At 36.1% G+C, this 27,817-nt stretch overlaps 1 protein-coding gene across 1 annotated transcript in view; it reads right to left on the bottom strand.

Annotated features, from left to right (window-relative positions):
* The window catches only part of CEP128 (centrosomal protein 128), a 461,274-nt gene that overhangs the window by 299,028 nt on the left and 134,429 nt on the right, over positions 1-27,817 (bottom strand). The window contains exons 15-17 of the mRNA XM_014591066.2: positions 23,897-24,247; positions 12,440-13,090; positions 4,818-4,982 (exon numbers count right to left, since the gene is read on the bottom strand). Coding sequence (XP_014446552.1) covers positions 4,818-4,982; positions 12,440-13,090; positions 23,897-24,247 — 1,167 coding nt within the window. The remainder of the gene's footprint in view (positions 1-4,817; positions 4,983-12,439; positions 13,091-23,896; positions 24,248-27,817) is intronic.

Below are 27,817 nucleotides of genomic sequence, written 5' to 3' on the forward strand. Positions count from 1 at the left end.
GTAACAAGTTCATAATAGCATCTTAAATGAATATGTAAAAATCCTGTGGGTTGCATAATACTTGTTCTCTTTGTCATGTAAAATTTAAAAATACCATGGGACAAAGCAAAATCAGATGTTAGAAAAAATTCATTTTATTACCACATATTACCACTGAATACATAAGGAAAATATGCTAAAGTTAGCAATTCTGTGCATATGTACTAACAACAATCTTCTACCACTGATTAATGCTACCACTGGTGCTAATGCTTTTACAAATTTTGATGTAGTTTTAACACCTTCTTAGCTTATCAAGTAATAATAACAAAACAAGAAATACAAACTAAAACAAAGCACATCGTCAAAATAGTAGGAGGACGATCTTAAAAAATTGTGGGGAAGCCGCAGTGGTAATGCAAAACTCCACAAGGACACACACACAGGAAGGCATCAGGTTTATATCCTATATCCCTGTACATGCTGGGCACACGCGTGTGTGCTGTGATCCAAACTGGCTGAGAGAGGGATGGTGGGAGAGGAGAATGATAGCATGAGGACCATCTGCTTGGGATGCCTGCCTGTATTTGTGTCCATCTGCCTCTCACTCAGCAGAAAAAGGGAAACTTTTTAAAAAGTGTATATATCAGTAGCCAAAGTAGCATGACATATTTATGTTGGGGGTAGGAATGCAAGAATACTATTGGGTCATCAGAAAAGTTAGGACACATTTTTGCATAGAAAAATAAGTCATGACTTTTCCGACGACCTAAAACTTTCTGAAGCAAATAAGAAAAGTTTGCCTTTTGATCACAGCAAAGACATATTATAAACCCCCTTCAATCAATAAGTTCCTATTTTTAAAATTCGTTGCATTGTTTAAATAGTAATCTTCAGAGTATTAGTCACCTGTGCTCCAATGAAAAGGTATTTTGTAGGGTTTTTTTCCTTGTTTTATTTCCCACAGTCTGGCTACTTCGTGTGTGTGTGTGTGTGTGTGTGTGTGTGTGTGTGTGTGTATACATAAACATGTACATATGTATATATTTTAAGAAATATAGATGATACAAATGTACACACACACACACCTTTCTCTATAATTTACTTGTAAATTACCTAGGTGTCAGGCTCTGTGCCTAGTCTTGGAGATGGAAAAATAACCAAGATGTGTTCTCAAATAACAAGCATAATTGTAAATCAGCCTACCTGTTTGGTTTGCTTAACACACATGCCTTCAATACCACTTGATAAAACTATCAGCTCTTTGCACATAGGAGCCTCCTTTATGGACCATCTGTCTCAAATGATTCAATATTATACAATCTGGTTCTAACATTCCAATCAGCATAGTTCTATGGCTTATTACGGGTAAACCATAGCACAGTATTATTATTATTACTACTACTACTACTATTGGGTCATCAGAAAAGTCATGACACATTTTTGCATAGAAAAACATAAAAAATAGTCATGACTTTTATGACAACCCAATATTATTATTGACATATTATTAGGCAGACCATAGGTAACTAATATTTGCTGATTGGTTGATCACTTGATTGAATCATTAATAGGCACATACCGGGAAACAACAATAAATAATGATGGCTACCAACACTTACTTAGACCTCAGATACTTTGCAAAGCACTTTTCATACATTCTCACAGTTTACCCTTTCATAAAGGTATCATTATACTTGTCTTACATATGATAAAACTTTGGCTCTAAGTTTTAAGTAACTTGCATAAAGTGACACACCAAGAAGAGACTCATAACTCAGTTTTGCCCATAAACATAAAGGCTACCTCTCAAAGCTGGCTCATCGCAACAAAATTTTGGTTCGTGGCTAAATGAACTTAAGAATAGGTCGACAGACTTAAGTCAATCAAAACTGTATAACAGGGCTGACCCTATAGTCTACTGCTTAAGGGAGCTGTGTCCCACATGGCTGACCACATAGTTTGAATCCAGTCCCCAGAGGCTTGAGGAATGCACCAGGGACATACGCATGCCTGCCCAGAATCTCAACAGGATACAGATGGAGAGGAAGAGAGGACAGCATGGCCATGCCACATTGAGGGGCGCTTTCTCCCTTTCCCTCTCTCTGTGTCTTTGTCTCTGGCAAGCACATGTGTCCTCTGCCAAATGTTTTTGTAAGTACATAATAATAAAGTCTACTAAATATTTTTTAAGCAAGCAGAGCAGCCCTATGGCCTTATGGATAAGGGAATCAGTTCCCACATAAGCAAGCATGTAATTTGAATTCTAGCCTTAACAGCTTACAAAACACACCAGGCACGTGTGCATCTAAGCCCCAAATTCAGGATGGAGAAATGGAGAAATGACTGCAGAGTGACCACACTCCACTGGGTGGAAGGTAGTTTCTGTCTTTCCCTCTCTGTTTGTCTCTTTTTCTCTCTTCCTGGTGAGCACATGCACTCTGGCAACAGAAGATAAAGAAAAGAAAGGGAAAAAAGAAAGCATATATGGTATACATATATGTGTATAAATACATGTATGTATCTTTAAAGTTATATGTATGTATCTTTAAAATTATACACCATTTTAGACTATAAAGATCATTTAAAATAATACACCATTTTAGACTAGAAAGGCCATTTTTTATATGCATTAGCTAGCAGTCACAACTTTACTGTGTAGATTTAATAACTGAAAGAAATTGTTTTTAATAATCCTACTTTGTACTCATCAATTTCAGACTGCTAAATTATCCACATCTTACTCTCAGGAACCAGTACAATGCCTGCCACGTAGTAGATGCTAAATACATTGCAATATAATGAAATCATGAACTCTTCAAACTCTGCTCTACGCTAAATGCTCCAATAATATAAATGTGTGATAACACATATATATATCTAGAACATCAGGAATAGATTCAATGAAGAAATATTTAAGTAGAGTAAAATAAACTTTATATTTTCAAAAGTCTATACCACTATCTCTTAAATACATATAAGGAAATATAAAATATGTTAACACAATCTTTTGGCTAATATTTTAATTATGGAAAAGCTGGGAAGTTTAGCATTATCTTCACAGAAACTACACCCTGGCAATCGATATATTAAATAAGTGTGAATCACAGACACAAACAAAACAAAGCAGGACAGGAACCCGCAGTTAGCGTAATGGCTATGTTACTGGACTCCCACATAGTCGACCGCAGTTCGCGTCCCGGACCTGGTGGCTTAAAACTCACGCTGGGCGTGTGTGCGTGCGTGCCCAAGATCCCGAGAGGAGAATGGAGGAGAAGGAATTGCGGAGTGACCACCCACTCTGGGGGGTGATTTCTCGCTTTCTGTCTCTTTCTCTCTCTCTGTCTGGTGAGCGCACGCTCCCTATAGCAAAAACCTCTCCAAAAAAACAAAGCATGACATAATAACAAAATTTTACCTGTTGTCAAGATTGTAGGTCTAAATTTAGCAACTTAAACAAATTTAATCATAAACTCCAAGCTAACTTACATCTTATTTCCTTGGTTTTAATAATTATGAGAGAGGTTTAAAGAAAAGTACATATAATATAGTGAAATTTTACAAACTGCAAATAGAAGAAGGAGCAAAGCATTAAGAAAGTTTCTTACTAGACGCATATGAAAAGTTTTATGACAGCCCACCCAGCAATAGTACCTTCATCATAGATTTTAGTAGCAGTGATCAAGTACAGCATTCATTTGGCCCATGTCCATACTGTCTTATCCTATCATTCATACTTTAATGGTTTCTTTTATATATGACTTCTATCATATTCGATTGCAAATCCTTTTAGGAAGTTAGTGGAAGAAACAAAAAGCAAAATTAAATATTCAGTCTTCTACTCTTAGTTGACTTTTTGCCATAAGCAAACCTTAAAAATAATGACTTCAAAAAATTCCTACTATTCTACCCTATATATATATATGTAAATGATACATAGCAACCTCTTAAAATAAATTCACCCATCTACTAAAAGGAAAGCAATGAGCCTGGTAGGAATCTATCAAAGTCAGAATTTTCTAAACCTTCATCTCCAACAATTATAAAAATGAGAACAAGAGTATTAATGTCATAAAATTATTATAATGACTAAAAGTCATAATGCCTAGTACATAATGAGCACTTACTACTTATTTTATTTGGTTTCTTCATAGTTTAAAGGGGACCAGTAAGACCTAACTACTGTAGCTTGTGTCTTTCCAGAATTCGTATATTGAAACCTAATCCCCAATGTAATGTATTTGGGAAGTGATTAGGTAATGAGGGGTTATTGTCCTTATAAAAGAGACCCCAGAGAGCTACATCATGCCTTCTGTCATGTAAGGCTGTAACTAGAAGACACCACAGAAATCCATGCCAGAAAGCAGCAACCCCCCTCAGACACTGACTCTGCCAGCATCGTGATTTTAGACTTTCCAGTCTCCAGAACTGTAAGAAATAAATTTGGTTTTAAGCCATTTAATCTATAGCATTCTTTTACAGTATTTCAAAAAGATGAAAATAGTAACTCAAAAAGCTGATAGAATTAACAGTAAATATGTATAAATCATTTGCATAAATTCCTGACATGGTGGGACTTTAATAAAATCATCCTTTTTTTTCCTATCATCCCTCTGAATTCCTACTTTGAGACACAAGAGAAGATTAAAATCAAATGTGTTAGAAGATGATTGGTTAACTGAACAGTAAAAATCATAGTACTCTAATAAACTATCATGTTTTGAGAACCAGAACAACTCTCCTGTGAAAGACTACAATTGGCATTTCTTAATTTATAAAATGTGTTCTAGGAAAAATGAGAGTACATCTTCTATATTGGAATTCACAAATATTTTTACCTTTTCTTCTAGCTGGTCCTTCAAACTCTGATATTTTAGTTTCAGTTTTTTGTTCTCATTTTCATTTTGGGTTAATTCCTCTGTCAGTCTGTCACACTGTGATTTCAACTTCTCTAGCTGACAACGATGGACCTTAGCCATATTCTTATCTTCTAAGTTTTCTGCCTGAAAAAAAGAAAAGGACAAAGAGAAAGTCTGCTCGCCATAGTCAAATTATAACAAGCAAATTATATAGGAAAATATATGGGAAAATATTTTATAACTTTAATTTTTCTAAAGCATTCATATGTAGACATGTAAATACACACAAAGAAAATATATATTCTTTTCATTTATTCAGTTATACCTCAGCACTTACTGGACATTTGATAGGTGACAGACACTGTACTGGGTGCTGAAGATAGCAGACAAGAATATTAAAAAGAGATAAATGAAACAATTAATTTGACAACAATGATGGAGAAGTACTAGCCAAAGGGTACCAAAGAAGGGACACCAACTCTACTGAGAATGGAAGAAGTTAGTAGAGAGGTGCCCTAAAAAGGACATAATATAATATTAGCAACTGACCAGTTGTGATATCTATGGAAGGAGCTTAAATTCTTGTTCTGCCTAACTCATTTTCATGAAATAATTATTTACTTTTTAAACAATGTCATTATTGGTACCACTCTTGTGGGACTCAAGAAGATTATGAATTGTAACAGCCAAGAAGTTACAGATGTAATGCCACAGAATTTACCAGTGATTATTTCAACATGGACAGTATAATAAAGTACCTGTTTAGGGATCTTTATTAGTAATATAACTAAAATCAACCTAAAAAAAATAATAATTGGGAGTAATCTTGTCTACATAGGACACAATAAAGATTTCCAGGAATATGGACTTACATAACTTTTAAATAACAATATATATACTAGGTGTTATGCACTGCTCTAAAATCTTTTTAGATAGTTTTTCCTCATTTAATTCCCACAATGACCTGACCAAAGAGGTACTTTTATTGCCTCATTGCCTTCATTTCTGAAACTGAAGCAGAGCCAAACTAATAACTTACCCAAGAGTACAGACTGAGCAAATTCAGAGCCAGGATTTGAACCGAGCAATTTTTTTTCTAACATCCATGCTTTCAACAGTTCTGTCACACTGCCTCTCAAAAGGTAAAATGTCATTAAGTTTTTAAAATTATCTGAGGGCAACTTGTAATGCTACCTGGCTACACTTACCAATTCTAATTTTCTCTAAGTTACTATATATACTCTGTTTGAAATAAATGCTTTAGGACTAGCCAATGACTTGGTGATTAAGGAGGCTGGATCCCACATGGCAAACTGCACAGTTCAAGTCCCACACCCAGAGGACTGAAAAATACACCAGGTATATATGCATGCATAACCAAAATCCCAAGAGGAGATTACAAGAAGGGACTATCTGCCACACGGCCATCCCTCACATGAGTATCCCCTATAGGGGTGCTTTTTCACTTTCTTCTTTCTGGCAAGTGGTCACGCCCTCTAGCAAATTAAAAATATTCATGTGTGTATATATGTGTGTTCCAATGACTAAAATCTATCCATTTCCTTCATTTTTATAAGTTTATTATATGTGTCTAATTAGGTATATAAGAGCACAACTTGTAAACAACTTCCTGAAAGGAAGAAGTTTCATGACTTTTAGACAAAAATCTATATTTATCCTACAAAATTTGCCAAGACTCGATGCTACTTTGAACTAACAAAGGAATTGATTTATTTTTTTATGAGCAATCATGGCCCTAAAATAAACTTACAAAATAAAGTCTCTCATCAGGAAAATTATTCAATTACAATTTCAAATTTCAGTAGAATGCTTTTACTTTTGTTTATGTCCCATAAAATGCACAGGTAACTAAGGTTCCCTGTAAGGTCAGTGGTGTGCGGGAGCCAGCTCACAGAGCCTCTCAAGAGTCACCTGAACTGGGACCAGCAGTTAGTGTAATGGCTATGTCACTGAACTCCCATGTAGCCAACTGCGGTTCGAGTCCCAGACCCGGGGACTTAAACTCACGCCATGCCAGGCACGTGTAAGTGCGTGCCCAAGATCCCAAGAGGAGAATGGAGGAGAAGGGACTGCGGTGTGGTCATCCCCCTGGGGGCTGATTTCTCGCTTTCTATCTCTCTGTCTTTCTGGTGAGCACAGGTGCCCTATAGCAAAAAAAAAAAAAAAAACTCTCAAAAAAATAGAGTCACATGGACTCATCTCCTCTCACCTTTGTCCTTCTCTAGTAAAATCTTATTTGATGCCTTAAATCAGCCAAGAGGGGAACACTTACACCACTTAACTTTGCAAATACTGTAAGTCACCCCCTCAAAGACTGCTTATTTTTAAATATTTACCAGTACACCAATGCCTACATTTGACCAAAAGCTGACTTATTATTTTTATTACATTGACATTTCTTTTGAGGGTTTACAAAGTGATACTATAGTCCCAACAACTCAGTAATATAGAAAGATATTACTATTCTCATTTTATTGATGAGGCATAAAAAGGTGAAATAACTTGGACTAGCAAGTAGTGTGATGGTTAAGGCACTGGACTCCCACATGGTTGACCACATTCAAGTGCTGCTCTGAAAATCAGACTGGGCGCATATGCATGTATGCCCAAAATTCCAGAAGAACAGAGAAGAAGGGACTGCAGCATGGCCATCCCCTCTAGGAAGTGATTTCTCACTTTCCTTCTCAGTCTCTCTCTGTCTCTGGTGAGCACACAAGCCCTATGGCAAAAACCTTGAAAAGAAAAGAAAAGAAAAGAAAAGAAAAGAAAAGAAAAGAAAAGAAAAGAAAAGAAAAGAAAAGAAAAGAAAAGAAAAGAAGTAACTTGGCCAAGATCAAATAGCCAGTAAGTGGCAAAAAGTATAGCTATCCAATCTTCATCTTTTGATTCAAATAAACATTCTACAAAATGACTCTGTTGAAATTATAATGAGGTGATAACCCAATATTCTGATAATAATAATAGTAGCTAGAGGATATCATTAAGACATGAAAGTCCTGAGGTTTTAGGACTATATAAAAAAATTTTTTTAAGTCTGAAGGTTTCAAAAGATCCACAGAATACTTTTAAATTATAAATTATTTACACACAAGTAATTTCTTAAGGTCTGAATGTCATCTCACTATAAATGAATTCAAATTACTTCCTAAGAAAGGACAAGGTAATGAATTTTCCTTTTCTGCATGAAGTAAGCAAGCAGCAAGTTCTCTATTTCTAGCTTTTTAAACCTTTCACAACAACCAGTGAATATCTTCTGTACCTCTAGACATTACACTAGACACCATAAGAGGATACAAAAATGCCTAAGACCTGATGCCTGTCTCTCTGGAGTCAAGGGAACACACAATAAACCAAAACATGAAGCAGCCCAAACAAGCCATACTATTATAGAAGCACCAGCAAAAAGTGATGGAAATACAGAGGATGGAGAGATTTAGTCTAACCTCAGTTGATATTTGGCCAAAGCTCAGTTGAGATCTAGCACAACCTCAATTGAGATCTAGCCCAACCCCAGTTGAAATTTATTCCAACTTCATTGGATTCATAAAAGAGGTAAATCATTGGGCTTTGAAGAATTAGGCAGAATTTTTCTTCCTGCAGATTTGGAAAAAGGCCAACCCAGATAAAGGACAAGCAGTGAAAAGTATGTGTGGGATATGGCTGCATGTAATAAATGTGCTCAAGTAAGGTGGGGCAATATTAAGGAGTGGACTAAAGTGGAGATTTTGTTCCAGAAACAGCAAATAATCAATGAACGGTTTTGAGCAGGATGTGACATATTAACATACATGTTTTAGCAAAAGGAATCAGGTGTTACCTGAAAGCTGAAAGGAAGAAGCTGGAGAAGAACAGAGGAAGTAAGAAAGCTGTTGGGTTCTTGTAAAAGTCATGGCATACTTTTCTATGTTTTTCTATGCAAAAATGGGTCATGACTTTCTCGTCAACCCAATATACAGAAGCACGGCTAATCTGTCCAAATTAGAAGATTCTGTCCTGTTTTCTAATATGCCATCTAATATAATGTTCATACACCAATGAATTCATAAGCAAATGCAATTCCTGAGAGTCAGGCTGTAACTCCATTACTTTATCTGCCATTCAAGAAAGCATATTTGAATGTGAAAAGTGATGTTCTTATACATACGATCTTGAACCTACCCTAACTGAATAAATTATTACTAACTCCTGATGATGTGGAAATTATCACACCACCTAAATTACAGTGATAAGACAGTAGTAGCAGTGACAAGGAAAGATTGGTCTAGTTTCATCAATACTCTCAAGAGAAACTGTACACTCCTTGAAAATACTCATTTCTCATGGTCATGCCCAGTACTGCTAATAATCATCACAAGCACATCTCTTCATGCAAAAACTCTGCCTTCCTTTGACATGCAAACTATTCCTCCCTCCTCTTTCTTGTTGGCAATAGCTGACTGACCAATCATCCTCTCCACTGGGTGTTTGGCATATGCCCAATTCATGTCTTAACAATAGTATCATAAATACCCACATGCCCCTCCAACAAGCTAATCTCACACTTATTTGAACTTTCTATTTGAATAATCTTCACCCACAAAAGCAACAACTAGATTACCACATCTTGGATCCTACCTCTAAAAATTCGCAATTCAAGAATTTCCAACCAAATAGGTAACCTCTCACCATAGGTTCATTTCCCCTCAATTCTTTTTCTTTGCCAATGACATTTTTATTCCAATGTCAGCCACATAGCATACTTTACATGTTCCCAGACTGGTCTCATTCAGTGTGATTCAGTTTCTACAGCAGATTTCATCTTTACCATACATAAGTTTCTTCTTGGACTATTGCCCTACTCTACTTCAGACAGAGGAAAGGGACTATTCATCAAAATTCTCTTCAACTCACCTAGATCATCCCTTTCAAACTTACCTAGTCTTACTGGTTTCCTCCAAAACCTTCAGAGAAAGAGAAAGCTAGTTTGCTGCTGAATGTTACATAACATACACATAAAAATACATATATATAACACATGAATATACACACATAAATACACACATATTAGGTCATCAGGAAAGTCATGACTTATTTTTCTATGATTTTCTATGCAAAAATGAGTCAATTTTTCAGACAACCCAATAGATACATACATATACACTATATTTGATCCATCCTCCTCACATCTACTGGACATTCTCCATCAGCTTCTGTGAGATAGAATGAACACTTCTTTTTTTTAACTTCTTTTAGCTCATCTGCCACATTTAACACTCTTAATTGTATCTTTCTTGAAATGTTCTACCTAGGTTTCCAAGATAGCATTCTCTTCTGATTCTCCTTCTGTCTCTCATATGGTCTTTATTTACTTATTTACTTTTTTTAATAGCCAGAGGCTGCATGTTCTCACCAGAGAAAACAGAGAGAGAGATGAGGGAAGAAGCACATCCCCATGTGGGATGATCACAACACAATTCCTTGTTCTCCATTTCTCCACCCTGTTGGGATTTGGGGCATGCATCCACAAGCCCTGGTATGATTTTCCAGCCACCAGGGTCAAGATTCAAACCTCCGTTGGCCATATGGAATCTAGCTCCCTTAATCACTAGGCTATGGGGCCAGTCTATCATATGATCTTATACTCTTATCTCTAGAATCTCTTTCTCGATTCTTTCTTTAAACATTGGCATGCTCTAGAATGTAATACTCTCCTTTCTCCCTGCATAATCTCATCCAAATCTCATGATCTCAGATATCACATGTTAATTTATTGGCTCTCAAACATGTCAGTCTAATCTCAGTATCCCCCTCAATCCCTGACCCATTATGTACTAAACTCCTCTACCTACACTTTTATGGTTAATCTTAAGGTCTCTCCCTCCTAACTCAACATGCTAAAAAACCTGGAGAGGCCACTGTTCTGTCCAAATCTGAATTTCTGTCTGTATTCTCCATGTTGGCAAATAGCATCATAATCCACTTAGTCACATAAATTATGACTTATCATACTTGATTCTAAACCTTTTCCAGGATAGCAAAGTAGCTAGGAAAATGAGTACTGGACTACCTAGGTTCAAACCTAATCTCTAATAGTTAGCGATGATGACGATAATACAACTTTTTAAGTCCTTGATCAAATTACTTACGCTTCTCTATCTCAGTTTCCTCATCAGGAAGAAAACAACCCCACACAATCAGCAGTTATGGTGTGAGTATAAAATGGCTAACAAATGTGAAGTTTGTAAAATAGTTATAGGTACAAAGTGATGAAAAAAGCATGTTTACTAGTGGTATTGCTGTCATAGCCAATCACCTTGTAATACATTTATTTTTCTTTAAGATCAGTTCTTTTCCATATCTTTATTTCTATTTTATTTTTGTCCTTAACAACTCTAAGGACTACTGTGCCAAATTTAATCAATATTAAGATGTATATTTTTCACATTTTAACATCTCTGACTTGGGATGTTGTTCTACAGTCATGGTTTCACAGGCAGGAGGCAGTATTTTTTTTTTCTTAGTAGCATATAACAATGATATATCTTACAACTGATGGGATTTTAGGTTCAACGAAATCTAGTAAGGATTCCTTACCTACTTTTTCAGCCTCTATTCTGATCTGCCAAACCCTGTTCATGGCCCCAAATTGGCCATTTCAAGAAAGTTATATCAGACTGCAGAAGGCTTCATATAATGGGTAGTTCCCTATAAATGTCAGTATTCCAATGTAACTCGATCCTGCCTCCTGCCTCATACACATTTTTAAAATAGTAGTTGCAATTAAAGGACTTTTGAAAAAAATAATTATGATTTTAACCCTTGAAGATGCTTTAATTCATTTACCTATTCAACAGATATTTATAATATTACAGAAACTGTTCTAGGCACTGGGGATTTAGCCATAAATAAAACAGACTCCAATTCCAGTCCTCATGGAGTTTTCATTCTAATAAAGAATAAAAAATAATATGGAATCCATATCATATGATATGTACTATGAAGGAAAAATAAAGTACCAAAGAGTTGCTTTGACTTCTCCAACTCCTGACAACCATGTTATAAAATAACTGCCCTGTATAGAGATAATGTTAATATAATTAGGTCTTAAAAATATTGCCTTAAATTAAACATCTTCATTAGGCAAATTTCATATGGAAAAGAAGGGGTGAATCTCAAAAAGCCTTGGGTTTATACCACCCATAAGCTGATCCACTTTAGTTACCCTACTAATAAGGATTGCAGTTATAGCGACTATGGCCTTGACAAGTCTTTGCCTTTTATATTTTAGGAGGTCATAAATGTTGAATGAGGGCACGTTTCAGGTCCACGACTTACTGCCACCTCTGCCTTTCCTGAACTCCCCAAATAGCTAAATGATCTTTTTACAGGGCTTCAATGCTCTGAAATAGGTTCTCCCAGGTGGCTGCTATAACTCATTTCAACCTGGCCGAACAGGCATGAACAAGCCTCTTTATTGTTGGTTTTATCTTCCCTTCAGTGCTTGGGAATACAAAATGATCTCTAAAAGTTTACGCTTTATTAACTTCATGAGCCACCAGGAAAATTCCTTCAGTATCATCAGGATAATTCAGCACAGGTACCTTCAGTGTCCTAATATGGTTCTCAGCCTCACTCTTTTCTTTCTTAAAGTGCTTCATCAGTTCCTGAATATTTTGCTCGTGCTTTGTTTTCACACTCTGCAATGATGCTGTGAGATCTTCCAGCTCCCTCTGGTGAACATCTCGTTCTAGCTTTAACTGTGTGATGACTGTAGCTGTCTCTTCATCCTTGGATTTCGCCTGTGCGGTGAGATCAGAGATGTTCTTAAGCACTGCTTTTTTGGCTCTCTCTTCCTCAGCCAATTTGTTAGCAAGATCTGCTCGGATGGCACTCAAGTCCTTGATGGACTCTTGCATCTCAAGAAGTTTAGCTTTGTCCTGGGCTTGACTCTTCTTTAGCTCTGCAATCTCTTCTTCCAGGTGAGATTTCTCAACCTTTATCTGATTGTGACTCTTACTCTGTTTTTTCAGTTCACTTTCTAGTCTATGGATGGTATCCAGAGAATTCTTGACTTCTAATTCAAGGTCAGCTTGATGAGACTGAACATCACTTAGTTTCTTCTCCTTACAGTGAAGTTCTTCCTCTTGAAGGGCACGCTTGGTTAAGACATCATTAAGTTCCTTTCTAAGACTCTCAAGTTGTTGTAATGCTGCATAAAGCTGACTTTTCAATTCATCTTTTTCTTTTAGAATCTATCAGATTAAAAACATAAAGCAAAAAATGTTACTGTGAAACTCACCATAGGCTCTGCTATATAACAAAATAGTCTAATCCACGAAAAGAAAAGGTCACCAAATAATACTTAGTATTTTTTTCCATTTTTTTAATAAGAAGTATTTTTTTAGCTGGGGGAAAAACACATAATTACCTTGACAGCACACCACTGAAACATGTGTCTCAGATTTTAATCACCAAAACCTGTATCAACACATCGTCATAAATAATTATTTAAATGTAAGATAAAAATTGAGCAAAGGAATGGGAAAAGAAAAAGACTCCTATTATAAAGGTAATTTACCAGATGCTGAAATAATATAGCATTATCTAAAATAGCAACAGTGTGCATTCCAGTGATATGCTTTCAAAAAAGAGAACCCTCAAAAAAAGAAGTACAAAATAACACTGGGAAACATGCAGATACAATCTAAGAAAGGTTATGGCACAATCGGTTCATCAGTAAAATAACCAGTAGTTAACACACAAGAAATCAGTTTCCTCAAATATAAAACCAGGAGTCTTGAAGCCCCACAAAGGTAGAAAAGAGATCAGGACTAGAAGAGGTTGGAAAGGAGCTCGAAGGAAAATCCAAGGGCCTGAACACCCATCAACCTGTGCTGGCCTCTTTAGGAGGTTAGGGATTACAGTGAGCGACAGAGGCCAAGAATTAATCTTCATGGCTTTAAACGCTTAACACTCAATCGCCACAAAGAAAAAAGTGGGCAGTCAAGAGATTATTTTCTTTTCAACACAGATAGCCAGGAGAATCTCTGTGCCTGCTTACTGATGAATATGTGTCCCCTCTTAAACTTAATTGTTTAAACTTAATTTCCATTATAACAGAATTAAGAGGTAGGACCAAATAACATGAGAGCCATTTACGCATTAGTGATTAATGATTTATTGAGATATGGTGAGAACGGGTAGAGCCCCCTTTCTCTCTCTGACACAGGCTTGCTCGGTTTCACCATGGGATGCCCTCTACCATATTATGATGCAAGAAAGCCCTCACCAGATCCCTTCCCAATCTCCAAAAGAGTGATCAAATAGACTTTTGATTTTTATAAATTATCTGGTCTGTGTTATTCAGTTATACCACCACAAAATGAACTAAGATATATACCATGTCTTGAACTGAGGGGTGTGGGGGGGCTCATTTCAGAATTAGAAATAATGAGTCAAAACACAAAATACTTGCAAATACATCTATACTTTACATTCATACATGAGTGTGAAATAATTTGTAGTAAAATGTAGTGAGTCAATCACTCTAAAAAATTTAGTTTCCTCGAATTTCTCAATTTTAATAGAGTGAAAGAAAGAACTCAAAGCTAACCCCCAAAAATAATAAAAAGAGGTGATTAAGCGGTTGAATTCTGACCATAGAAAATAAATTTAGGTCTGAATCCAATCATGAGTAGATCTATAGCCATAATGAAATTATTTACCTTCACATAGATAACAAGTAACAGCTACTCCATAAACTTGTGATGAAGATTGGTAGAAAGGGGGAAACAAAAGAACAGGGGTGGGGATTCAAGTTCAAGGAGGAACCAGGGTCTCAGGGAGAAATTTATGCAAGGTAGTAATCAAAACTGTGAAAAGAGGGAGTAAGTGATAGAGCCATGTCCCCCTAGTGGAGAGACTCTGGCAGAGGGATGAAGGAGCTTGCTCTTCAAAACATGTAAGGCAGGAAAAGTAGCAAGACAGATAAGCCTAAGGGTAGATATATTATTTGTTCACTGCTGCGTAAAAATTTCCAACAGACTTAGTAGCTTAAAATAATGCCCATTTATTATCTCTATTTGTTTCCAATAGGTAAAAAAGTAGCTTAAAATAATGCCCATTTATTATCTCTATTTGTTTCTAATTGGTAAAATAGTCAGGTAAAGTATTCGCTTAGGATCTTCTAAGGCTAAAACCAAGGGAGCAGCTTGCTTGAGCTTTTATCTGGAAACTCTGGAAAGGATTCACTTCCAAACTCCCTTAATGGCAGAATTTAGCTCAATGCAGTTGTAGGACTTAAGTCTCCATTTATAATGCCCATTTATTATCTCTATTTGTTTCTAATTGGTAAAATAGTCAGGTAAAGTATTCGCTTAGGATCTTCTAAGGCTAAAACCAAGGGAGCAGCTTGCTTGAGCTTTTATCTGGAAACTCTGGAAAGGATTCACTTCCAAACTCCCTTAATGGCAGAATTTAGCTCAATGCAGTTGTAGGACTTAAGTCTCCATTTCCCTGCTAGTTTAGACCGAGGGCTATTCTGAGCTTCTTGAAGCCGCACACATTCCTGAACTCATGAATTTCTTCATCAACCAAGCTAGCAACTATATAATGAGTCATTCTCACCTCAGATCTTCTTCTAATTGCCAGAAAATGTGCTCTTTTGCTGTAATGACAATATCTCCCAGAAATTCACGTGATGAGACATGGTTGAAATGTAAAGGTGCTAAATGAAAACCTAATCCTTCATGATAGACCAGAGTTTGGCCCATTGGTGTTATAAGGTCAGTAGGGTGGGGCCTCTCTGATTGAGTTCTGGTGTGTATAAAAGAGGGGGGAAAAAGATGGGAACAAGAAGAAACTTACGGAGGCCAGCAGGTGGCATGGTGGTTAAAGCGCCTGACTCCCACATGACCAACCATGGTTTGAGTACTGGACCTGGTGGCTTGCTCTCTTTCTCTCTCTCTCTAGGGAGCACACATGTCCTATAGCAAATTTAAAAATAACAAAAATAAAAGTAATTAATTCTTTTTTAAAAAAAAGAAGAAATGTATGGACATCTGCTCTGCTCAAGATCTTGCCCTCTGCCATACTGTGGCTTCAGAAGAAGTTGACCCCTGGATCTTAGACCTCTAAACTATGAGCAGAATAAATATTTATTTCTTTAAAATCACCCAGTCTCAGGTATTTCTATAACCAATACGGTAAGGACTGAGATATCTTTTTAAGGGTCTGTGTGATTATATTACGTCTGTCCAGATAATCCTCTAATCTTAAGGTCAATGTCCCAATAACATAATATAATCATGGGAGAGATATCACATACACAGGTTATAGAAACTAGGGTGAGACATCTATTGAGGGTGAGGGTGGCAGTGTTCATTCTACTTACCACTCTAGAAAAAAGGAAAACTAATAGAATCAAGTTTGGGTTGTAAGGATAATGGGGAGTGGGTGAAGGTACCTATGAGTGAAGGGAGGTAGCTTTTAAAAAGTGATTAATGTTTGAAACAAATAGCATAGTCCCCTGGCCATGAGTTAAACTTCTAGCAGTCCTGAAAATCAAAATCATACTTCAGGATAAATCTCTATCAGGAAAAATTTGACTACAAAATATTATATCTTTCCAAAATTAATATAAATAGCAAGGGTATTTATTCTTCTCATCACACAAGAGGAAGTCTGGAGATAGGGTAGTTCAACAAAAGTCCTTCAAAGCTTAGGATTTGCTACTGCACAGTTCTCCAGACTTTGCACCCTTCTCAGTGTTCCAAGCAGCATATCAACTCATGACAAAGTGACAGCCAAAGTGTGAAGAGTCACAGTCTGTCTATGTTGGTCAAGCTTGCAATTTTTTTGGCAATACAGATACTAAAAACTGAGTAAACTCTATTTGTTTCTGGTTAATTGCTTGGCTAGTAACTACAGCCCAAGGTTTTGTCTAGACATCATCTATGAGTCTGAAAATGTCAGTTTCTCCCTAACCACTGCCTCAATACCCCGAACATTCCCATGGGCCCTCAGTTGAATACCCTTTATCTTGATGCAATACAAAATGATGAACTTGGGTCCCCTTTGTCTGGCCAGGAATACTTAAGTTCTTGAAAGGATCGTGAGAAAAAGTCCTGTTTCTTATCTCATTTTTATTGTTGCTAAGTTTCATACTTCCTACTTGTGCTTGGACTAAACAGATTACATAGATAATTTGGCCTGACTAACCTGAAAAGACTAAATTATCAGACTTAGACTCAGTCTATTTAGATTCAGACTTCTCACCCTAAAAATATTTCACTCTCTGCTTTTATTAATAGAAAACAAGCTTCAACCTAAACTTATCCCTCTCCTCTAGGATATTTCTAAAGTATGTGCACACTGCTCCAACATCTTGAAGTTTTCTAGCTTAGTGGTTATTTAATATCATATTCTGATCCACTGCATCAATGCTCCAAAGATGATTTCTAAGGGTTATCAGCTTTCCCTTTAAAATAGTATGATCCTACCACCTGCCCTACTTCCTTCAGTCAACCCTACAGTTTAGGTTCTTTAATTTATAGTTTCTTATTCCTAGAATTGAAATTTTATATCAGTTTGAATTTCTTTTGCTGAGATTAGGAGGAAAAAACAATTAAAATTCGCAGAAACCACAAAGAAACGTATTATCATTCCAGACAGAACTGTTCCAGACCACAGTAAGTCAAAGCTCTCACTCCACTTTTCTGCCATTGTCTCAGTAATACCACCTTCTTGTGAAGCTACATTCTCAGGATGGTAGCAACACAGTTCTCAGCCATTCCAGGTATAATAATATAGTCAAACAATATGAAGAGGAGGGAGAAATATTTTCTAGTGTATCATTTTTAGGAATAAACATTCACCAGGAGCTACCCAACAGACGTCCTGCTTATTCCTCATTTATCAGCTAGGACAGCGTACCTATTGACTGGTTTAGATTAATTAGTTACATGGAATGGATGGAGGGGAAAAGATGTAACCATAACCAGAACAGGAGGCAAGTGACATTTTTCTCTAAGTTTTGCTGGTACTGTTCAGAAGAGATGGACAATGGAGAAATAGACCCCAGATTAGAGATTATTAAAATATGTGAGGCAGAGGAAGAAATTGAAAATGCTGATCTCATCGAAGTAGCTTTTAATAGAATCCAATCTGACAAGAAAAACCTAAAGCAAAGAAATGGCTGTTTAACCAGAGGAATGGCCGAAATAAGGTATTAATGGTTTAAAAAGAAAAAAGAAACACAGTAACTGTGAAAGGTCAGAGACAGATTTTGCTAACAAAGAACAGCTTTAAACATAGAACAATTGCAGATGAAGACAAATTGTAACCACAGAAATTAGTTGGAGGAGAAGGGATTGTAGCATGACCATGCCCCCTGTGGGGGGAGGTAACTTCTTTCTGTCTCTCTGTCTCTTTCTGGTGAGTGCACACGCCATATAGCAAAAACCCAAAAAGAAAAATAATAATAATATTGGCTAACTATAATTCTGGCGGTTAAAGGAATAGGTGCCAACTTCTCTAAGGCACGACAACTATATAGATTTCTGAATTAACTAAAAGGCAAAGGGAGAATTTTTTTAATTTTATTTTTCTGCATATAAGGGAAAAATGCAGACAGATTGCTGGATTGTCCTAATATATCAACAGCCTTTCTTAAACTGCATATGGTAGGACTGCACACACATTCAAAAATTGATACACTCATTTAGCACTGATATTTCTCACTTTCAACATTAAAAAATTCAGAGTATACAAAACAGCACATATTACATATAACTCTCTTTTTACTCAGCAGGAAAATACACAGAAGGAAAAAATGGCAATTTAAGATTCTTTGAGTCAAACACTATCAAGAAAAAAAGCTCAATGCTTGGGCAAGACAATTATTCTGTCAATTCAGCAGGGAAAAAATACCTAGGAAGCATTCCTATTAACCAAGTTAGGAAAAAAAAAAAGTCTGCAAACATTCAGAAAAGTATACACTAGAATCAGACTCCAAGTTCAATTTTTTTCCTTTATCATTGTCAAAGCACATATAAAAACTAATGATTTCAAACAGTCCTTTTTTTAAAAAAAAAAAGAGAGAGGGGCCAGAAGTGTCATAGTGGTTAAGGCACTGGACACTCCCACATGGCCAACCACAGTTTGAGTCTCAGACCTGGTGACTTGTTTTCTCACTTTCCTTCTCTCTGTGTGTCTGTCTGTCTCTGTTCAAAGTAAAAAATGAATGAATAAATAAAATTAAATAAATAATTCTCTTTAAAAAAAAAAAGAGACAGAGAAGAGGATAGAGAAAGACAGCAAGTGAACAATAGAGAGACAGGACGTTAGTGAGAAACAGATAGGGCTTATTAACTGTTGATGATGACATGTATAGTATTCTCAACTGGATTGGTCTGAGAAGTATTTCATGATGGGCAAAGTATTTTTACAAGCAAAACGAGAAATAGCAATTGACTGTTTTATAAAAATAATTAGAATAATAAAAATAATGATTGGGGAAAACAGAAAAGATATGGAATGTTGAAGTGGGGAGATTAATGTCTCTGTACTGACTGACATGCATGGCATTCCCTTTTGAAAAAACAATGTAATACACTGTAAAGTTATATGTAATCCAATGTAATATAAAGAAGATTATGATGATAATAAAAATTTAAAAAAAAAATGTAGGTTAAAAAAAAAAAAAGAGACAAAAATAAAGGTGTCACGATTTACCATTAGATATTTGTATCTATAATATAGCATTTTACGTCTCCCAATGTCTTCATCTACATATCTCTAAAGGACATGATGATTTCCTGATATAAAAATCCATATTATTTATTGTCTCTTAAAGAAAGTATACAATCTCTTTTTTTCTGCAATGATATACCATGTGTTTGATATTACCTATCCTTCAATAATAAGAGCTTTTGCAATATGACATATATTTGATAATCTTACTAAGATTTCAGAAATTATATATAAAGTGGGAGAAAGGGAAGAATAAATCTAGAGCAATTTTTAAGAGAATGAAAGTCTTTGGCTATTTAATATATTTTTTAAGTAAAAAAATCTTAAAACAGAAATTATGCTAGGAAAAAAAAGAAGTAATGGAAATAGGCACAAAACCATTTTGCAGGGATCAGCAGGTGGCGTGGTGGTTGAGGTGCTGGACACCCCCACATGGCTGACCACTATTCAAGTTCTGGACCTGGTGGCTTGCTTTCTCACTCTTTCTCTTTCTCTATGTCTCTCTCTGGTCAAATTAAAATAAATAAATGAATAAATAAATTTTTAATAAAAACCCATTTTGCAAATTAAAAGATCACATCATGTGAGCATATAAGATAGCTTAATAAGACTACTTTTATATAATTAATTCATTCTTTAGACCCTCATAAGACAAATATGTAAACCAGAACCATCTTTATTTCAATATACGCTCTCAAATATATCCTGGAGTCACTTTTTGAAAATAATAACTCCCAAGAAACAAAAAGAGGATAAACTATATTGGTAATTACTTAAGGAGAGTGGATAATTTATTAAGAATAAAATATTCTGGGGCTGGATGGAGGCACAGCAATAAAACATAATGTTCTGCAAGGCAGACCTATATGAGATATCAGTTCGAGTCTAGATACCTCCCTTAGTATGCCAGCCACCTGCATGTTCATGATCCAGGCTGGCTGAAGCACAGGGAGAAGCAAAGCATCAAGAACCTGTTGGAGGTTATCATTTTTTTTTCTCTCTCTCTCTCAATAAATAAATAGATAGATGATTGATAGATACATACATACATACATACATACATACATACATATATACATACATACATATATACATAGATACATAGATAGATGTAAATACCAAGGAGTGGGATTAGTACATCAGATAGTAGTTTTATTTTTAGGTTTTTGAGGAACCTCTCTATTGTTTTCTATAGTGGCTGTACTAATTTACATTCCCACCAACAATGTAAGAAGGTTCCCTTATAGCACACCACTTGTGCCTTAGTTTTTTGATCATAGCCATTCTGACTGGAGTTAATTGGTATCTCACTATGATTTTGATTTGCATTTCCCTTATAATAAAAGATGATGAATATTTTTCATATGCATTTTGGCCATTCAAATATCTTCCTCAGAGCTGTTTATTGCAGCATTATTCACAATTAGTAAGACATAGGATCAAACCAAATGCCCAATGATTGAAAAATGGTGACACGTATGCACTATGGAATGCTGCCCTGCCATAAGGAATATTGAGACCTTGTCACCTGCTTCAAAGTAAATAAATATAGAACATTTAATGCGAAAAAAAATACACCAGACTATGAAAAGTAAACACTGTATATCCCCACTCAATATATACCAAATGTCTACATTCCAAGGTAGAAATTGAACAATGCAAAGATATAATGATAAGAAGGACAAATGTAGATACCAGACACTGTATGGGAAAGGAGTGAATAGTAGAGGGTGGGTGGAAGGGGCACAGGGAAGAAACTCTTAACAGACAGAGATTGTAAAGATCTCTGTTGAAAATTATGTATATGGGGACGAGCAGACGGCGTAATGGTTACACCACTGGACTCCCACTTAGTTGACTGCGATTCGAGTCCTGGACACAGCAGGTTTAAACTCACAGCAGGTGTGTGTGTGTGCATGCCCAAAATCTCAAGAGGAGAATGAAGGAGTAGGTATTAAGGCATGGCCATTCCCCCAGAGGGAGTGATACCTTGTTTTCTGTTTCTCTGGTGAGTGCACACACCCTATAGCAAAAATCTCTCTTAAAAAAAAAAAAACATTAGATATATGATAATATATATGATTTGACTATCACATACTACATGCATACCTTGAAAAACATGCTGTGTGTGGGACCAGCATTTCATGTAATGGCTATGTCGCTGGACTTTCACATAGTCAACCGCGGTTTGAGTCCCAGACCTGGGGTGGCTTAAACTTACACCGGGTGCATGTGCGTGCGTGCCCAAGATCCCAAGAGGAGAAGGGATTGCAGCATGGCCATCCCCCCTTGGGGGGGGTGATTTCTCGCTTTCTGTCTCTCTGTCTCTCTCTGTCTTTCTGGCGACCGCATGAGCCCTATAGCAAAAACCTCTCCAAAAAAAAAAAAAAAACCATGCTGTGTGCTATAGAGATGTACAATGATTGTAAGTAAATAATATATTATAAATAAATAAAACCAAAAAGTCACATGATTACACAAAAATAACTCAAAATAGACATATGATTTAAAGAAAGAGGGAAATTCTTGTTCCATCTTATAAAAAAATTAAATACACTAAATATTCCTTAGATGTAATATTAAGTAAAATATTACATACAAAATACATGTAAAATAAAAATACTTTCTTCCAAAATTATTTACCAGGTATTTCCACATCACAGATTTACTGGCCACTTGAATCTGCAGTGAAACATTTCTTATCTTTTCTTCCTTGATTAACTATTGCTAACTACAACATGCTGCATTAATTTTTAAGGCTTTTAAAGGAGAAATTACAATGCCTGCTGCGATAATTGTGATACTATCCTAACTGTGGCAATCACTTTAAAACTACTTCTTTGCCTATCATTAGCAATGCTAAGTGATCAAAATAATTATTTCAGGAGTATTCTGAGAAAATATTATTTAACAATTTTTAATATTCTTAAAAACTCAATCTAGAAAACTCTCAGCAGCAAAGATTGGGATACTCTCTGAGGACATGGGCCCTTATAAATTACCTTTAATGAAATCCCCAGATGATTCTCAGTCAGTCTCCTCAACCAGTCTTCTCTCTAGTTACCTCCCTTATATTCAGTCTCATTGAACCAGTTGTCAAACCAGGCTGCCAACAGAATAATCAAGGTAGAGCAAGTTCCTGGGATCAAATCAGTTCAGATGGAAGTCTGAAAACTTTAGAACTGCTTTGCCTGAGGGCAACCAGTCACCCAGGATGCATCAGATGGGTTAAAATGAAAAGCACTACACAGAGAGTGCAAAGTGATCCCTTCCTTCATGTCTTATATGTCCAAGTAATTCATATGTAAAAGGTAAAGCATCTTTTCCATGACAGTTCATCTGAAATAAGCATCTGTCACTGTTAAGTGCTGACAATTGATTTTATAAATATAATTGTCCTACATTTAGTTTTCGTTGGAAAGAAAGTCATATCCAAATGGTTATTCTTCTGGAATGTTCAGAGTTCTTGACAAGTGACAAATGACAAGGCACAAATGATGAGCCACGATTGAACATGGATAAAAATCAATCATGACTTTCCTGCTTATTATCTCATAAACATCTGGGTTTAATTCAACCCAAAGATATAGTTGAGAGTCAGCATAAGAACATAAAATCCATTTAAAGTAACTGATTATACAAGAGAAAAGAGGATGTGAAATGCATACATAGATACGTGAAATGCTTGTGGTTCCCATCAAAAGAGCATAAAAGCAGTCTTAAAAAGGCTTGTGAGCCAGTAACACTGCTCAGTCAGTGAGACTATCAAAGTCAATAATTTAACTAACCCCATTATAGTTGCTGCTAGAAAATGGTCCAGTAGTAACTATTGCATTTTTTAAATGTTTCTTTCTAACCAATATTTAAATTGAAATATACAAATAAATGAGATTTGGAAATATGGGCACTGAGAAAAAAGTCATATGATGCTAAGAAAGATTCAGTAATTTCTGCCATTTGATAATTAGAATTTTAAAGAATAATTCAATTTAGGAAACTTAAAGCCAAACTAGGGGGAGGGGTAAACCCATGTTCTAAACCAAAGCTGAAAAGCTACATAATTTTTAACTATTAAAAAGATTAAAAAAAAAAAAAAAAACCTAAATAACGTTTTACCTTGAAATAGCCAAAACATAAAGACTCTTCCTTCAAAGGCATACAGATAGACTGTATGCACAACATGGCTACCCAAGTGTCTGTTCATTCAAAGGATGAATAAATGAATGAATGAACTGTTCATTCAAAGGATGAATAAATGAATGATTAGTTAAAAAGAAAACCAGTCCTCAGAAATTTGGCCTTTATACCTGATTATTCTTCTCTGTCAGTTGTTCAAGAGCTTCAGATTGTTTCTCCAATGCTCGCTCTAATTTCTTATGTTTAAGTTTCCACTGCCTAATGGATTCTTGAGCTTTTAGCTTCAGGTCTTCTCTCCTCTTTTCTGCCTCCTCTCTCAAGGCCTCTGAGTGCTGGAACTCACTGAGGTACTGTTCAGCCTGCTTGGTTGCATCCTCTGCATGGTGAGTCAGCTCTGAGATCTGGAGGTCAGCACGCTTACGCTCCATTTCACATGTCTCAAAATGATTCTGAATCTCCTTAAGTCGATCCAACATCTGTAGTTGTTGTTTCTCCCTGCCCTCCAATTCACATGTTAAATTCTAGAAATAAAGCATGCGAAACATTAGGAACAAGTTCTTGTCAAAAGTGAATGTGTACTATATCAAACAATCTCTAATATCATTAAAATCACATTTGATATAAAGTGGAAGATTTAAAGCTAAGCAAAGTAAGCCAGACTATAAAGACAGGCATTGTATTTCCCTGTTTAATAAATACCAAATGTCTGCACTCTATAGCAGAAACTGAAAGACTGGAAGGTATAATAGTAGAGAGGCCAACTGTAGACACTAGAGACAGCATAGGAGAGGGAAGGGATCAGGGAAGAAAACAAAACATTTAATAGACACAAAAATGAAAAGTTATCTGTTGATGATAATGTACATGGTAATGTGTTTGACTTGACTAATACGCACCATATCCATGCTGGGAAAAATCATGTCATACACTGTAAAGATGTACAGTGATTAAATATAAATGCAAAAATAAATTTTTAAAAGATCATCCATATTCAATTTCATTAGCAATCAGTCTAGAAAATATGAGCCCTTTTCTGGGTAGTTTGTAATCATATTAATTGGGAATACATGTATATAGAAATAATTACTTCTTAGACTACTTTATTATCCCAAAAGGGATACTATGTGTATTTTTGATTGACTATCACTAAAACAGATGGCACTGTTGAGAAAAATAATGTGTATTGTTTTAGTAAGAACCTAGTGTTTTAACTGAAAAAAGTGTTAATATTTTAAAATTTGTCAGATAATCAGAGAACTATTAGTAGCAATCATATATGAAACATTTCACTTGCTGGCAACACGTAACATCTACTATAATAAAATAAAAATCAGTAACAACAAGATGAGCATTGAAGACAGAGGCATCAGCATAAGTAACACTGTATTTGAAAGTCCATTTAAAATATGCCCAGTAAAGTGTTCATAGATAGGTTATTCCAGCTAAAATAACATAATAATTTGAAGCACTGCACTTATCACAAACCATCATGAATCACTGTAGTACAGACTTTTAAATAAACTTAAATTTAATTGAAGTATTTTCCTAATCAAGAAAAAAAACCTTAATATCTAGCTTCCCTATAGAAAGCGTGGTCATTAATCTATTTGGAAATTAAACTAAATCATCATCATTAACATATATCTAAATTTGAGAATAAGTAAATATCTTTTTTTTAAGAGGTTTTTGCTATAGGGTGTGTGCGCTCACTAGAAAGACAGAGACAGACAGAGAGACAAAAAGTGAAAAATCATCCCCCAGGTGGGATGGCCACACCACAATCCCTTCTCCTCCATTCTCCTCTCGGGATCTTGAGCACACATGCACATGAGCCTGGCGTGAGTTTAAGCCACCGAGTTCAGGACTTGAACCACGGTTGACTATATGGAAGTCCAACAACACAGCCATTATGCCAGCTGCTGGTCTCAGATAAGTAAATACTTATTTTAAGTTTAAAAATTAGAAGACATTGCTTTTCCACTAATGCTACCCAAATAAAAGAATGTTATAATCATTAACATTCAGCCACTCTTACAAAGCTTTATAAGAAAATGACAAATGTATAAATAAAGTGGTTATGATGTGTCACTAAAGCTGTCCCTTCTGGGCCTTAGTTTCCAAATAGCTAAAGGTACCAAAGTTACATAAAAGGTCAAATAGCCAAATAAGAATGGGCTGAAGAAGCTAGGATGATGCTGAGTTGAATAAACAGCACCTACCTTATACTAAGACACTGACAAATGAAGAGACTAGAAACATTATGAAGTTCCTCTGGCCTCAACAGCAGAATTTTCAGATCCAGATTCCATTACTCATGATCCTTGTCTCAAAGTTAAATATGATTTCTCTCATGATTAAAGTCATGGTTTGAAATTATGACAAAAATGAAAACAACTGGCCTAGCTGCAGAAGCACAGATGGTAGGGTACTGCTGCGTAATCCTAGAGCCATATATAAAAGCTCTGGGTTGGGTTTCCAGGTCCACCTAAACACACTGGGCCTGTAGCATGGAAGACCAGGGGAGAATCACAGTGTGGTAAGACCATATTGGGGAGACTTCTCTCAAAAAATGATTTTTTAAAATGTCGATAATAAAATTAAATAAAATCCACATATTGCTCAAAAATAAGCTTTATTTTAAGATATCTATTTGTTCATTTTGCTAAATGCAATGCAGCCTGGAAGAGTATTTAATCCATCCAAACAAGACAGTAAATTGAGAACTGTGCACTTGTTTGTGTGGAAAATTCTAAGATGAGATCGGAAAATAAGTTATTATATTTTGTGGTTGTTATTCTAAAAGTTTTACCAATATGCTAGAAATCAACTTTTTTTTTTTTTGATAGATTTTCACTGTAGGGTGCGTGCGCTCACCAGACAGACAGAGAGAGACATAGAGACAGAAAGCGAGAAATCACCCCCCAGGGGGGATAGTCACGCCGCAATCCCTTCTCCTCCATTCTCCTCTCGGGATGTGTACGCACGCACACGCGCCCGGCGTGAGTTTTAAGTCACCGGGTCTGGGACGCGAACCGCGGTTGACTACATGGGAGTCCAGCGACATAGCCATTATGTTAACTGCTGGTTCCCAAGACCTCATTCATCTTGAGGGCTGAGTGATTCTGTGACTTAGTGTTGGGAAGATCATATTCCTGTTCATCCTCTGAAAGAATTTTTGGTTTCCAAAGGTGCTGAGTCTGGTGGAGAGAGACAAAACAAGTGCAGGGACTTCCTGTCTGCCTGAGAACATTGTCATTTACCTTAACAATTGCCATGAGGAAAGAGATGATGAAATGATACTGGAAAGCCCTTACAAAAGTTGAAGAGTTACATAAGTATAAGGCATAATATGTTATGGTGTTACTGGAGAAAGTCTGTCTTATGATTTCAGTAAAGGAGGAACCAACACTAATAATAAAATTAAAACTACCAATGAAATGTATTGAGCACTTGAGCTGTACCAGGGGTTGATAAATTTCTTTTACATGGATGATCTAATTCAATCTTACCACAGAAACCAAAGGAAGGGACTATTATTATCCTCAGTTTAATGGTAAGTATCTAATGCCTGCTGCAGTTAATTACTTGTCCAACATCCCATATCTGATAAGTGAGGCACTGGGATTTGGACCTAGGGTGACTCCAGAGCCCATGTTATCAACCCTTTGTTAAATGAGAGTCTCAGATGACCCTAACTCCAAGGCATTCTCATGGTTCTACCTTAGTGTTGTTACCAGAACTATCAATTTTGAAGAAAAGAGTTTCTCGTCACCCCACCTCTGGCATCAATTATCAAGCTAAGCAATTCTTTCCCTCTCTTCCTTCTGCTATACCTGGTCTTCACTGTCAAGATGACCATTCTCCTGACATTCTTTTGCTGGCTTTCAATCATAGGCTCTCTAATCTAACGCCATCTACATTCTTTCAGTTCAGCCACTCTCTTGCTCACATCTCAAACTCATTTTTTAAACTATTCAGCCGATGAACTTGAACAACAAAACCAACTCTGGATGAACTAAAACAGTTTCCTCATTCCTACATCAGGTTACAGAGTCCGCTGAGAGAAATCACATAGGAATATCAGTGGATGT

This window comes from Tupaia chinensis, unplaced genomic scaffold, assembly GCF_000334495.1.
Source record: "Tupaia chinensis unplaced genomic scaffold, TupChi_1.0 Scaffold000528_1, whole genome shotgun sequence".
Lineage (NCBI taxonomy): Eukaryota > Metazoa > Chordata > Mammalia > Scandentia > Tupaiidae > Tupaia > Tupaia belangeri.